At 41.2% G+C, this 13,348-nt stretch overlaps 1 protein-coding gene across 9 annotated transcripts in view; it reads left to right on the forward strand.

Annotated features, from left to right (window-relative positions):
* NCOA2 (nuclear receptor coactivator 2) overlaps positions 1 to 13,348 on the forward strand; it is a 279,465-nt gene that overhangs the window by 218,088 nt on the left and 48,029 nt on the right. For all 9 annotated transcript variants that reach the window (XM_007128948.4, XM_028500696.2, XM_007128947.4 and 6 more), the window contains 5 exons: positions 1,562 to 1,665; positions 7,452 to 7,629; positions 10,180 to 10,368; positions 12,720 to 12,821; positions 13,114 to 13,257. In XM_007128948.4, the coding sequence (XP_007129010.1) occupies positions 1,562 to 1,665; positions 7,452 to 7,629; positions 10,180 to 10,368; positions 12,720 to 12,821; positions 13,114 to 13,257 (717 nt within the window). The remainder of the gene's footprint in view (positions 1 to 1,561; positions 1,666 to 7,451; positions 7,630 to 10,179; positions 10,369 to 12,719; positions 12,822 to 13,113; positions 13,258 to 13,348) is intronic.

The following is a 13,348-nucleotide window of genomic DNA, read 5'->3' on the forward strand; positions in this document are numbered from 1 at the left end:
AAAAAAAAAAAAAAAAAAGCAACTATACTCCAATTTTTTTAAAAAAGACAGATACGGGGACTTCCCTGGTGGTCCAGCGGTTAAGACTTCGCGCTCCCAATGCAGGGGGCCCGGGTTCGATCCCTGGTCAGGGAACTAGATCCCGCATGCCACAACGAAGATCCCACATGCCGCAGCTAAGACCCAGAGCAGCTAAATAAATAAATAAATATTTTTAAAAATAAAAATGAATTTTAAAAATTAAAAAAAGGTTTGTAAAAAGACAGCTATGCTAGTAGTAAGTTACATCTGTAAACTCCTTTCTGGTTTTTAAAGTGTGTTTTACACATCATCCCATTTACCCCTGTCATAGGCCGTGATGCGAGAAGGCAGGTACTAGGGCCTTAAAAAGTTGAAATGACGTGCTCTGACTTGTACTAAGCGGCTGAGCTTAGACTTGAACTACACAGGCCTTCTTCCCTTTTCCACTGGGAAATATGCACGTGGACGTTTTCCATCGGGGAGCGGCAAGGTTTGGAGGGCCTGTGTAATTCCTAATGACTTCTAGGTTCCCAGGTACAAATTAAACGTTACAGGTTTTCAAAATACTGTGTAAAATCTTCTGTTATGAAAAAAAAGGAAGCCGAGTCTACTAAGTTCATGAAAGCAAGTTGACTCTGAGTACTAGGTTGATGTACAGTTTTCTTTACTTGCATTTAATTACAATGATAACATGCAGTGTAAACCAGGATACAATTTATGCAGGACACATAACTGACTGCATTGTTTTGTGTCGTTTCCTAGCAAGTTGTTGGGATGTATCTGTTGTGCTTTAAACTTTTCTTGGTGTTCTTGAAATAACCCGTTTGCATATATATATTGATGCCTGTGCATCTGTTTCCTCCGTGAGACTTTTCCATGATGGAATGTCTTCCCAGGCCTCATGGGGAGACATTTTAGTCCACACCTCTGGACCAGATAAAAGGGCAGCCGTTGAAATTCTCCAAGTGCTTGATAGGGTGCCGCTCTCTCTGCCTTACCTCGTCAAGCACCTTCCACCAGACAGGGGCCAGTCTTTCTGGTTACTTTAAATGTGAAGGCGACAAGAGGTGGGACAGTACAAGAGCCAGGGGAGTGTCACGTGGGAGCAGCCACAGTGGTCAGGGCGCGTTTTTATTCCTTCTTCAAATGCATCTTTGATTTCTTTCCCGAAGCCTGAACAACAGGCCCCGGGTCATCCCATCTCGGGGAATCTCTGCAGGCGGCACTAATTGTGCCGCGGTATAGAGCAGTTTTGCAATCTAGAAAAAAAATGCTTGTCAGGGACTGGCATGAAACCCCTAAACTCATTTTATCGGCAGCATGAAAGGGACTGAGCCACAGGTTCTGGAGGGGAAAAGTTAATGTTCCGGCTCCGGCTTCCAGCAGTTTCTCCTGTGCAGTGGTGGTGGGGATGTAGTCTTTTTTATAGCTGGCTCTGATCCCACTGGAGATTTTTGAAATCGTTACAATAAAAATGTTTCTGTGTCACTCTGTCCTTGAAATAGCACTGCCGTTGAATTCACACTTGTGTTTGTTGCAGAGAAAGCAGCAGCCACCAACATAGATGAAGTGCAGAAGTCAGACGTGTCATCTACCGGGCAGGGTGTCATCGACAAGGATGCACTAGGGCCTATGATGCTTGAGGTAGTGCACCCTCATTTTGGTTCTGTATTTTACAATGTTGTTTATCCATTATTCCATTTAATTTTCAAGTGAATGTAATTTAAGGAGAATCCACACTTAATTTGCACTCTTAAAGTTGAAGTACTGCTGACCTCTTGAGCTTACTATTAATAATATGTATCTAGATTTTACTCCAGATTCCAGCTTATATACGTTTAAAATTGATAATACAGGATTAAATTAAGTGGATTAGAATACAGATTTGACCAACTTTAACTGTCAGTTGAGCATTCATTTTGGAAAACCGTGTTCACAAGTCCTGTTGAATTCTGTGATATTGTTTTGGTTTGAAACGTTCCCAGAATTCTTAGATTTTCATATATGCATGTACATATGCCTATATATACAGGTTAAAATTTGAGGACCAAAAGGAGGTTTACTCGGGACTTCCCCGGCAGTCCACTGGTTAAGACTCTGCACTTCCACTGCAGGGGGCACAGGTTCCATCCCTGGTCAGGGAACTAAGGTCCCGCGTGCCCCATAGTAGGGCCAAAAATTTTTTTAAAAAGGAGGTTTACGCTTTTTATTTATGTTACTTCAACTAGTTAATTGATTTCATAAAGACAAAAATTGAAGGAATGGGCAGAACTCATAAGTGTAATGGTTTGTCGTAACTGCCTTTTCTTCATCAACTTTAGGAAGTTTTATGACCGGACTACTATCTAGAATTTGTAAAGTCCCGCTTTCTTATTTTATTAACCGGTACAGTATTAAACACCAAGTCCTTTGCTGTACCTATTCCAGAATTAAAATTTAAGATGTAGGCTATGGTAAGATGAGGGAAAAAATGTCAGTGAATATATAACAAGAAGCAGAGGAGCCCTGAGACATAAATTATGTCAGTTCTCAGGATAATTTACTCTGCTGATGATATGATGAGATTGAAAATTACCGCATGGCCAGAAGCTCTGCAGCATTGCCACTGTAGAATCACTTAACTTGCAGCAGCTGCACGTATATAAGAAATTAGGATTTTTAAAGCAGAGATAACCAATAATTGCCCCTTTTTTTTCGGTTGGTGCATAAGATGATTTTTATTTTTAGAAAATCTAATTCTGTGAAAATCTACCATATAATCGGAGGGTGGGGGGACACAGAAGAAATGTAAAGCTTGTCTGACCCGGTCTTTATTTTTAGAAATGACAGAATTCATTCCTTGGGTCTGACCTTGCTGGCCAAAAAGACTTTAAATGACCCCATGGTGGCCCCTGCGTATATCTCTTTTATCACTGGCTTGAAAACATTTAACAACAATTTTTAGAGAAAAAGCAAAAACACACTTAGCCTGATTTTCCAGAATTCACAAGGCAGTGGAAGGCCAGAGAGTGCTACTTCCCACTTGGTTCTTAGAAGCAGATGAGAAAACTCTTAACTAGGTGGACTGTTTATTTAGAATTAGATGAAAGAACTAGAAACAAAATTCATTTGGAAATGATGGTAATCTAAATTTTTACAATTAGGAAATGCCCATATATCTGTGCTTATTCCTTATATGGAGGAAAATTAAAGTAGGGTGGAAACTCTTGGGAAGATTTTTGAGGCTTCTAAAAAGAAATGCTTGCAGTAACCGCAAGGCTATGACTCAAGCCTTTTGAGAGTAAGTTCACTAATTGCAGAAATCAGATTGCTAGGTATCAGTGGACCTTATCTCGTAAGATCAAATAAATCCACAATTTCACTGTTTCAAAATAGTCTTCTGAGAATTCAGTGCATTGAGCAAGCACCTGTTCAGCAGGACTTCAGTGCTAAATGTGTGAGAGGTAACGCTTTGAATCTACAGACTTAAGGTTTGAATTTGCATCTTTATCCCTGTTTGCATGTAATAATCTCAACGGAGAAAACTTGTTCTCGTGGAGCCGTTCTAGGCATAGATGCACACTCATGCTTACATCATAGCATAGTGGTTGCTAGGCAACAAAACCAAATGTCAGCTTTTTTCATCAGAGCATATCATAGTGAGCTTTAAAAAAAACAAACAGTTTTATAAGATGAAAGAATTTCATCTTTCAGTTATATTATGCCACAGTCAGTCTTTTTAGCATGGTACAAAGCAGCAGGAGACTACATGCACTTCCAAAAGTGAACAATAGGTAATATAATTATGACAATCCCTGTTGGATGTGTATTTAAGCAATGAGTTTAAAAGGACATTTGGTATATAACTAATCAACTGACTTCCTGTCCTACACACACACACACATACGTACACGCTCACACACATGCACACACACACTCACACAAGGTTTCCAACAGCTGATGCCAACATGTCGTGGAAGGCTGTTTACACACAGTCTTGCTTTGCCCTGCATATTGTTTATACCATTGGGAAAACCTGACTGAACATTTAAGAAAAACTTAAAACCAAATGGTGTTTTTTTTAAATATATATTTTTAAGAGCTTTTCATTGGTGCCTTATGGTCAGTTCTAATTTGAGAGAGCGCTTAGTTTTGTCATGAAAATAGAATTAAAGATGGAATATATTCAAAGAAAGCTCACAAAATAGGAACCTGCTAAATAATAACTTAAGGAAAAAACAAACTAGAGAAAAAGTAAACACTTTATGCCCCATTCATACACTTTGTTATACTGATGTGTCCGTGTAACATTCGTGTTAAAATAGTAGTAAACACACAGCATGAAGAAACTGGCGTGAACTGTGTGGTCCACGTGGTCCTGGTCCAAGGACTGCCTGATCAGTATCAAGCCTCTTCTAGTCCTGATCACTCCCCTGATCCATGAAACAGCTCTGACAAGTGAGGATCAAAAAGGAAAAGGAGGAGGAACCAAGAGAAACTCACTGAGCTCCCGGCCTCTGCATCACCCAGGCGACCATGATAGGAAGATGGGCTGGAGAACACTGTGCTGCGTGGTAGTTGAAAGCATGGGCTTTGGAGTCACATCCACCTGGATTTGCAACCCAGCTGACTAGTTGCAAGAGCTTGGGCAAATCCCTTAACCTCTCTGAGTCTCACTTTTTCTCCTCCTCTGTGAATTGGAAAAGGGAAAAAACATTCCTTCCAGAATTATAAATATTAAAACGACACAGTGTGTTGAAGGCTCAGTAAACGTGTCTATATCTATTATTATCCTCTTTATTTCCTGAAATGATCCTAGGTCCTTCATCTCCTTCCCTAATCTGTTTTGGAATGACAGCAAAGTGAGCTGTGCACCCATCACAGGAAAAATGCTACTGCTATCTGGGTGATTTAGGAACCTGCATCTTGACAACTTGGAGAACAAGTAATAGAGCCAGGCGTGATTAGTTAACTCTCCAGTCCTCACTGCTACAAACCTAAACCTCAAGGCCCTGTGTAGTCTCAGGGCAGTGCCGGCTGTATCTCAGCCTGAGGTCCCCAGGAAGACTAGTTTGTCACATCAGAGACACTCCTCCCAGACCCTTTCGCCATTTACGCCAAACAATAAAGGATTGGCGTTCCTTAAAAAGTCTGAGATCACCTTTGATTCTTTTCGCATAAGCCTTGGAAGCTTTAAAGGTAGTAAAATTTTCTGATTTTTTTCCATGGCATTTATCCTTAAACTGAGGGGAAATTATCAATGACCTCTCCTTCCCATTGTATTCCATGAGGAACTGTACAAAAAAATGACTCTGTATTGGATCACTAGCATAAAAGTTGTTCTCGGCCCTACGGAGTACATCAATCTCATTTGGAAAATGCAGATAAATGCCTGTATAATTTTACGTAGCAGTAATTATCTCCTGATGAATTAACAGAGTGAATGTTTGTCATTTAGTTTGTGACAAGAAACCCTGATGTAGGCTCTCTCCCACTTACTAAGATGGACTCATTTCAGCACGAGAAAATGTGTTAATTGTTTCTGAATGATAGGAGTGGTGCGAGAGAGATCACTCTTCTCCCCACACGTGAATTATCAACTGACTTCCTGTCCTACACACACACACACATACGTACACGCTCACACACATGCACACACACACTCACATACGTACACGCTCACACACATGCACACACACACTCACACAAGGTTTCCAACAGCTGATGCCAACATGTCGTGGAAGGCTGTTTACACACAGTCTTGCTTTGCCCTGCATATTGTTTATACCATTGGGAAAACCTGACTGAACATTTAAGAAAAACTTAAAACCAAATGGTGTTTTTTTTAAATATATATTTTTAAGAGCTTTTCATTGGTGCCTTATGGTCAGTTCTAATTTGAGAGAGCGCTTAGTTTTGTCATGAAAATAGAATTAAAGATGGAATATATTCAAAGAAAGCTCACAAAATAGGAACCTGCTAAATAATAACTTAAGGAAAAAACAAACTAGAGAAAAAGTAAACACTTTATGCCCCATTCATACACTTTGTTATACTGATGTGTCCGTGTAACATTCGTGTTAAAATAGTAGTAAACACACAGCATGAAGAAACTGGCGTGAACTGTGTGGTCCACGTGGTCCTGGTCCAAGGACTGCCTGATCAGTATCAAGCCTCTTCTAGTCCTGATCACTCCCCTGATCCATGAAACAGCTCTGACAAGTGAGGATCAAAAAGGAAAAGGAGGAGGAACCAAGAGAAACTCACTGAGCTCCCGGCCTCTGCATCACCCAGGCGACCATGATAGGAAGATGGGCTGGAGAACACTGTGCTGCGTGGTAGTTGAAAGCATGGGCTTTGGAGTCACATCCACCTGGATTTGCAACCCAGCTGACTAGTTGCAAGAGCTTGGGCAAATCCCTTAACCTCTCTGAGTCTCACTTTTTCTCCTCCTCTGTGAATTGGAAAAGGGAAAAAACATTCCTTCCAGAATTATAAATATTAAAACGACACAGTGTGTTGAAGGCTCAGTAAACGTGTCTATATCTATTATTATCCTCTTTATTTCCTGAAATGATCCTAGGTCCTTCATCTCCTTCCCTAATCTGTTTTGGAATGACAGCAAAGTGAGCTGTGCACCCATCACAGGAAAAATGCTACTGCTATCTGGGTGATTTAGGAACCTGCATCTTGACAACTTGGAGAACAAGTAATAGAGCCAGGCGTGATTAGTTAACTCTCCAGTCCTCACTGCTACAAACCTAAACCTCAAGGCCCTGTGTAGTCTCAGGGCAGTGCCGGCTGTATCTCAGCCTGAGGTCCCCAGGAAGACTAGTTTGTCACATCAGAGACACTCCTCCCAGACCCTTTCGCCATTTACGCCAAACAATAAAGGATTGGCGTTCCTTAAAAAGTCTGAGATCACCTTTGATTCTTTTCGCATAAGCCTTGGAAGCTTTAAAGGTAGTAAAATTTTCTGATTTTTTTCCATGGCATTTATCCTTAAACTGAGGGGAAATTATCAATGACCTCTCCTTCCCATTGTATTCCATGAGGAACTGTACAAAAAAATGACTCTGTATTGGATCACTAGCATAAAAGTTGTTCTCGGCCCTACGGAGTACATCAATCTCATTTGGAAAATGCAGATAAATGCCTGTATAATTTTACGTAGCAGTAATTATCTCCTGATGAATTAACAGAGTGAATGTTTGTCATTTAGTTTGTGACAAGAAACCCTGATGTAGGCTCTCTCCCACTTACTAAGATGGACTCATTTCAGCACGAGAAAATGTGTTAATTGTTTCTGAATGATAGGAGTGGTGCGAGAGAGATCACTCTTCTCCCCACACGTGAATTATGTCTCCCTTAAAGGGGCCACTCCCTTCTTAGCAGTCGGATGTGATTTTATGCTGCCTCCTTTCTAACACAATTTGTGCCTCTTCCCTTAGGCCCTTGACGGGTTCTTCTTTGTAGTGAACCTGGAAGGCAACGTTGTGTTTGTTTCAGAGAATGTGACACAGTACCTAAGGTATAACCAGGAAGAGCTGATGAACAAAAGCGTATATAGCATCCTGCATGTTGGGGACCACACTGAATTCGTCAAAAACCTGCTGCCAAAGTCCATAGGTAAATGAGTGTCTTCTGGGTCTCTCCTCGGCCCCTGCCCACACGCACAGTGTCTTGGCTAGAGGGCAGAAAACAGAACGATATTCTGTCCGCTGGGGATAAGAGTAACTGGGTAATCTTTTAGCGATGCTTGTGTTAACTGTGTAAGCTTCCAGGTCAGGCAGAAAAGGACATCTGTAGATGCTGGTCTTGAATGAATGATCGTTTTGACCCTATATTTCAAGTAAGTAAAAATAACGTGGATGGAGAGTGGGCACCTGGCAACTGTTTTCATGAGATTTATTTGGTTGTTTTCTAAGAAGCTGCCGATTGCCTCCCGCCCAATCCAGTGCCCGTCGGCTCTGCTTTGTCCTTTCCTTCCGTGACAACCTAAGACGCAGAAGGTCACGAGGAGCTTGAGATTCAGTTTATTTTGAGTCCTGCTGGTGAAGGGTATGATGTGGGTGTATACGACATTCTAAAAATAAAATGCTGAGGAACAAGTGGCGTGTGGAGGTTCGAATGCTCCCAGCCTGGGAGCCCGAAATGGGCTCTGGGGCTTCACAGACTCCTCAGTGGCTCTGCGGGTGGCAAGGGCTGCCCCCCCCACCCGCCCCTCCACGCCCGCTCCCCGCTTCCCCTTCCTGTCTTCCTCATCTCGACCTAGAGATGCTATCCGAGAGTGTCCGTGATTCCGAAGGGCCATACTTTAAAGCGGGTGATTCACAGCGTGGGCCCACCTCAGTGGCTGCTCTGGAGCATTGCTGTTCCCACTTACTAAGTGGCTCTTTTTTTATATTCTCACTTAAGCTGATGATGCTGAGAACGTCTTCATGGGTAAAAAGAAGTGCATATTTTAGTAGAGAATAAGGTCAAGTCCTGAGTTAGCAAGTATTTCTGTTCCTTTTCTTAAAACTGTTTATGCTAGCTGGTCTCACTGTTACTACGGTAAATAGGAAAAGGTCCTTTCACATTCCATTGTGGCTAGCTTTTCTTTAATAGGATAACCCTTTGTTCAAAGTGACTGCAACAGTAATACAAAGTATACGACTACGACTACTCTACTTGTGTGAGGTTCTTCCATTATATTCTCTAGTAAATGAACAAGAGAATGGGATGTCTTATTTCAAGTAACTAGTATTTTCAGATCTCTTCAGTAATTTTATGACTTCCTCAGAAGACCTGTACTTATTAGTTCACTATTATTAATTCACTTGTCTAAAGAGCTCTTTGCCTAACTTTATATTGTACTTTTCTATACTTTCAAATTACGTATTAACCTGAGTTAATAAGAACTTTTTTCTTTGATTACTCTATGTAGTCTTCATTATGTAAATAAGCTTTTAAGAATGCTGATGGTAAAATAAACTTCTCAAATGTCTGTATAAAGCTAGCTATGGTTCCTCCTTGTAAAACAGTCTCCTGTAGTTCACTTGATATTTCCTTTTCCTCTCTAGGGTTTGTTTCCTTCTTCCTCTACAGCCCAGTGCCTGTGGGGTTATTAGCATTGTGTTCACCTAGGTGTCCTTTTAAGCGTTTTCTAACTAGTGACTTTTTGAGAGTGCATTTGCTTGTCTTATGGCTGGCCCTTTTTTCTGATTCCCCTCTTTCATTGTCCTGCTGGTCCTAATATCTTTTAGATAAAACACAAGCGACAGTAAAGAAAAGGGCACCGAAGTGAGAAGTAGGGTCGGTTCTGACTCCAGCTCTTCTAGAAGCTGAATATTTCTTTTCTCGTCTGTAGATGACGAGGCTCATCTGGTGATCTGTAAACACCCTTAAATTCTCAAAATCAGTCATTATTTTATTTCTCTCTTTGATTTCTCTAATGCATCTCCCCCCCAAAAAAGAGGGCTTTCTTCTCTTTCATCTTTTTCTTGAATTAATATATATGTTTCTAAGTATTGATACTAAAATAGAAGACATGTGAAGTAGTATTTCATTGAAAAGAAATAAATGACATTAGCAGTGCATCCTCAAGATCATCTCAGTCTTATGAAGAAATATGCATGAAGCAAAAAAAAAAAAAAACTACAGCCAAGTTACAGAATATACAGTAAAATTTCAATTAAGTTTTAGGAAAGAAAGGTCAGTAAGAAGAGGCAGTGTGGGATGCCTAGAGCAGTTGGTTAAGTATCTAAAGGCTCTCAGCGTTAGAGCAGGAGTACATGTGGATGGGAGACATACAGGCAGCCTGACCTTTTAGACAAGGTAGCAGGTGCAAATATATCCATGTGGGACTGGGTATGGAAGGTGATGGCGGGGTGGCTTGTGCTGGGCAACGTGAAAGATCTGGTTAGATGGGTAAGAGGGGGCTGGTCAGTAATCAGGGCCTGCACTTGAAGGGAAAGAGTCATGGTGAAGAGTAAGAAGTGTGTAAAATACATTTGAAATTCCCAAGAATTAACCCAATAATTTTTCCCCTTTAGATTTTGAAATTACTTAGAAAAGTATAAGCACTATATAAAAGTAAGATAACCATATGTTTCCCACATCATTCTGATAATTGGGCAGAAGCCAGTCTGACGCTAGTTTCTTTACACTGTCGGGTTGCTTTTGCCTTTCGCTCAGTGAACGGAGGAGCTTGGTCTGGCGAACCTCCCAGGCGGAACAGCCATACTTTCAATTGTCGGATGCTGGTAAAACCTTTACCTGATTCAGAAGAGGAAGGTCATGAAAACCAGGAAGCACATCAGAAATATGAAACTATGCAGTGCTTTGCTGTCTCTCAACCAAAGTCCATCAAAGAAGAAGGAGAAGGTAGGGGCCACATCTCTGGGATATGTTACATCATGTATTCCTGTGCTACTTCTTTCACACTTAATAATCTGAAATTAGAGGCCACACAAAGAAAAATGTAGAGGCAGTTTCTTTGTTCTTTTCACCTACTTAACAAGTTTTGTGATAAATTCAATTATTAAGTCTTTAAAACAGCACGATCCAGTAGAATTTGCTGTGATGATGGCAGTGTTATGTGTCTTCAGTGTCCAACACAGCCGCCACTTGTTCATGTGGCTGCCGAGCATTTGAAATATCAGTCATGCAGTTGGGGACCAAATTGTCTATTTTATTAAGTTTTCATTTAAATAGCCCCATGTGGCCAGTAGCTACCCTGCTGGCACACGTCCACTAGTGTTGAACCTCTCGGGGATCCTAGGCTCCTCTGAACGTCTATAGCAAGCTTCGAGCCACGCCCTAGAAAAACACACATGGTACAAATAACATCTTTCATATACTTCCACTGGATTAATGGATTTCGTATGGTTTGTCTTTGGATGCTGCGTCCAGGATAGGAAAGGATGGAGACGGGAGTGAGGATTGGGAGAAGGGTTCCACACTGTAAGCTCATAGGCTCTTCCCTTTAAAGAGATGCTGGCGTAGTGTCCACCCCTTACGCCCTCTGAGCAAGCCACTCCACACCGCTGAGGGTCACTGTCTGTGACACGGGACAGTGCTGAAGAGTGCATTCTGCGTGTGTAGCAGAAGGGGAAGAGCCGAGGACCATCAGTCAGTGGAAACATTGTGGGCTTTGTAATCAGGCAGGCCAGCTCCTAAATCAGCCGCTTACCAACTCTGACTTTGGGCAACCTTCTCGACCTCTGAACGTCCGTGTACTCTCTTAACCAGTGAAGTCAACAATTCCAGTATCACAGCGTAATAAGGATTAAATGAACATGCCTGAACCATGATAGGCATTCAATACTAGATATTTAATCCTCTTTTAAAAAATATGTAAGTAATTTTTAATTTAAATTTTATTGGAAAGGAAGTTAATAGAGCTGTCACAGATGATACATAGTTTTCAAAATTAAATTTTTACATAGATATGGAATGTCGAGCGATTTTATTCTGCTGTATGCAACAGAGTAAGTGTTGCTAACACATCCGTCTGTGATAATATTCTAAAGCCGTATTCTTCAGCTGAGCTGACTTACGATTTTGTGCTATATATTTATTTAAACATTTTTGTACATTTAAAATCTGATTCCGAATGTGTACACAGTGTAGCATAAGAGTAGGGTTTCTGAGGCATGGTGTGCTCACGTTCAAATCCTGGCTTCCCCAAAGTTTTGTGTGATGTTGGGCAAGTTACTGAAACTCCGTGCTTTGGATTCTCCTCTGTTAAATGGAGATAATGCTAGTATCTGCCTCACAGAGTTGTTAAGAGGATTAAATGAATCAGTAGCCTATAAAGCAGCTAGAAAGGTGTCTGTCTCATAGTAAGTGCTCAAAAATTTAGCTTTTATTAATGTTGAGGCCAAGGATTACATTTATTTTTGTGATACTCAGTATTACTGGATATATTTAAAGAACTTCTTTTCCGAATTTAAAGGTGAACAATCATAAATCAGCGACATAAGATAGGAAGAGACTTTTTAAATCAGCCTTTTCCCCAGCATGTTTGAAGTTGAAAGGGCTTACAGTGTGCTCTGCATGTTACAAGATAAAACACATCCTCCCTCTTCTCCAGAAGTGAACACAGATACATAAAACAGTTGAAGTGGGGTAAGGAATAAATGCTTAGAGCTGTGTGAGAACCTAGCCATGGCCAAGACTCTAAACTTGGCACACACTGCATTTTCTAGGATTTGTTCTCCGAATCTGAGTCTAGACTCTGTTTATATACTTCGTTTTAAATTGCATATTGCCATTGTAGGAGCATTGACATAGTTGGGTAGAAGGTATATCTAGTTTTCCTGTATCTTGGTGAACCTAAAACTCAAGGAGCAGACCCTTGACAGAGTATCAGCTTTTAGTTTTCATCATTTGTGTGCTTTCTTATGAAGTCAGCTGGCTGTTACTATCAGCCAGTTAATAAGAAAGGATTCCATTCTTTTCCACCACTGGGGAGATTGTTTCAGATCGTTGACTCTAGTATGGTGGATGTGCTTTTATCACGTGTGTCGTGTGGCTTCAGCGGTTTGTCCTCAGCTCCCCGAGCTCATCCGCCCCCAGCTGCTTCCCACTTCAGGGGAGGAGCGGAGGTACATAGTGTTTCGTCGCTCTCTCCCTTGTTGATCTACAAGGTTGTGCTGTCAAAAAATGCATTTGATCTTGTTTGAAGCACTAAAAAAGCCTGATATGATAACCATCAATGTGTGTGATTGAAGATTTGCAGTCCTGCTTGATCTGTGTGGCTAGAAGAGTCCCCATGAAGGAGAGACCAGTTCTTCCCTCATCAGAAAGTTTCACTACTCGCCAAGATCTCCAAGGTAAATTTTCTTGCCAAAGAAATCCTTCTAGAATACCTACATGTTTGTAAATGCAAGGAATGGGTCTAGAAAATTATGGAGAAGCTGTTAGTAGTGGCTGCTGCTGGGGCAGAAGCGTGGAGGAGCTGGAGACAGGGGCGGGGGGGGGACACTTCTTGTCACTGTCTACCCTGTTGGTCCATGCACTTGTGCTACCTATTCCAAATAAATAAATTTTTACCTTTTTAAGATGTACTTATTTCTATAAAGAATAGATCAGTGCATAGGTATAATGCTTGCTGTTATTTACTAGGCAAGATCACATCCCTGGACACTAGCACCATGCGGGCAGCCATGAAGCCGGGCTGGGAGGACCTGGTGAGGAGGTGCATCCAGAAGTTCCACGCGCAACACGAAGGGGAGTCTGTGTCTTATGCTAAGAGGCATCACCATGAAGGTAACCATCTCTAAATGGTACTTTTCTTGAAGTTCATCTTGCTGAATTACTGCTTTTTATGAGAGCTTTCTCGGAAACAGTGATTCCTGAA

This window comes from Physeter macrocephalus, chromosome 15 (genome assembly GCF_002837175.3).
Source record: "Physeter macrocephalus isolate SW-GA chromosome 15, ASM283717v5, whole genome shotgun sequence".
Taxonomy (NCBI): domain Eukaryota; kingdom Metazoa; phylum Chordata; class Mammalia; order Artiodactyla; family Physeteridae; genus Physeter; species Physeter macrocephalus.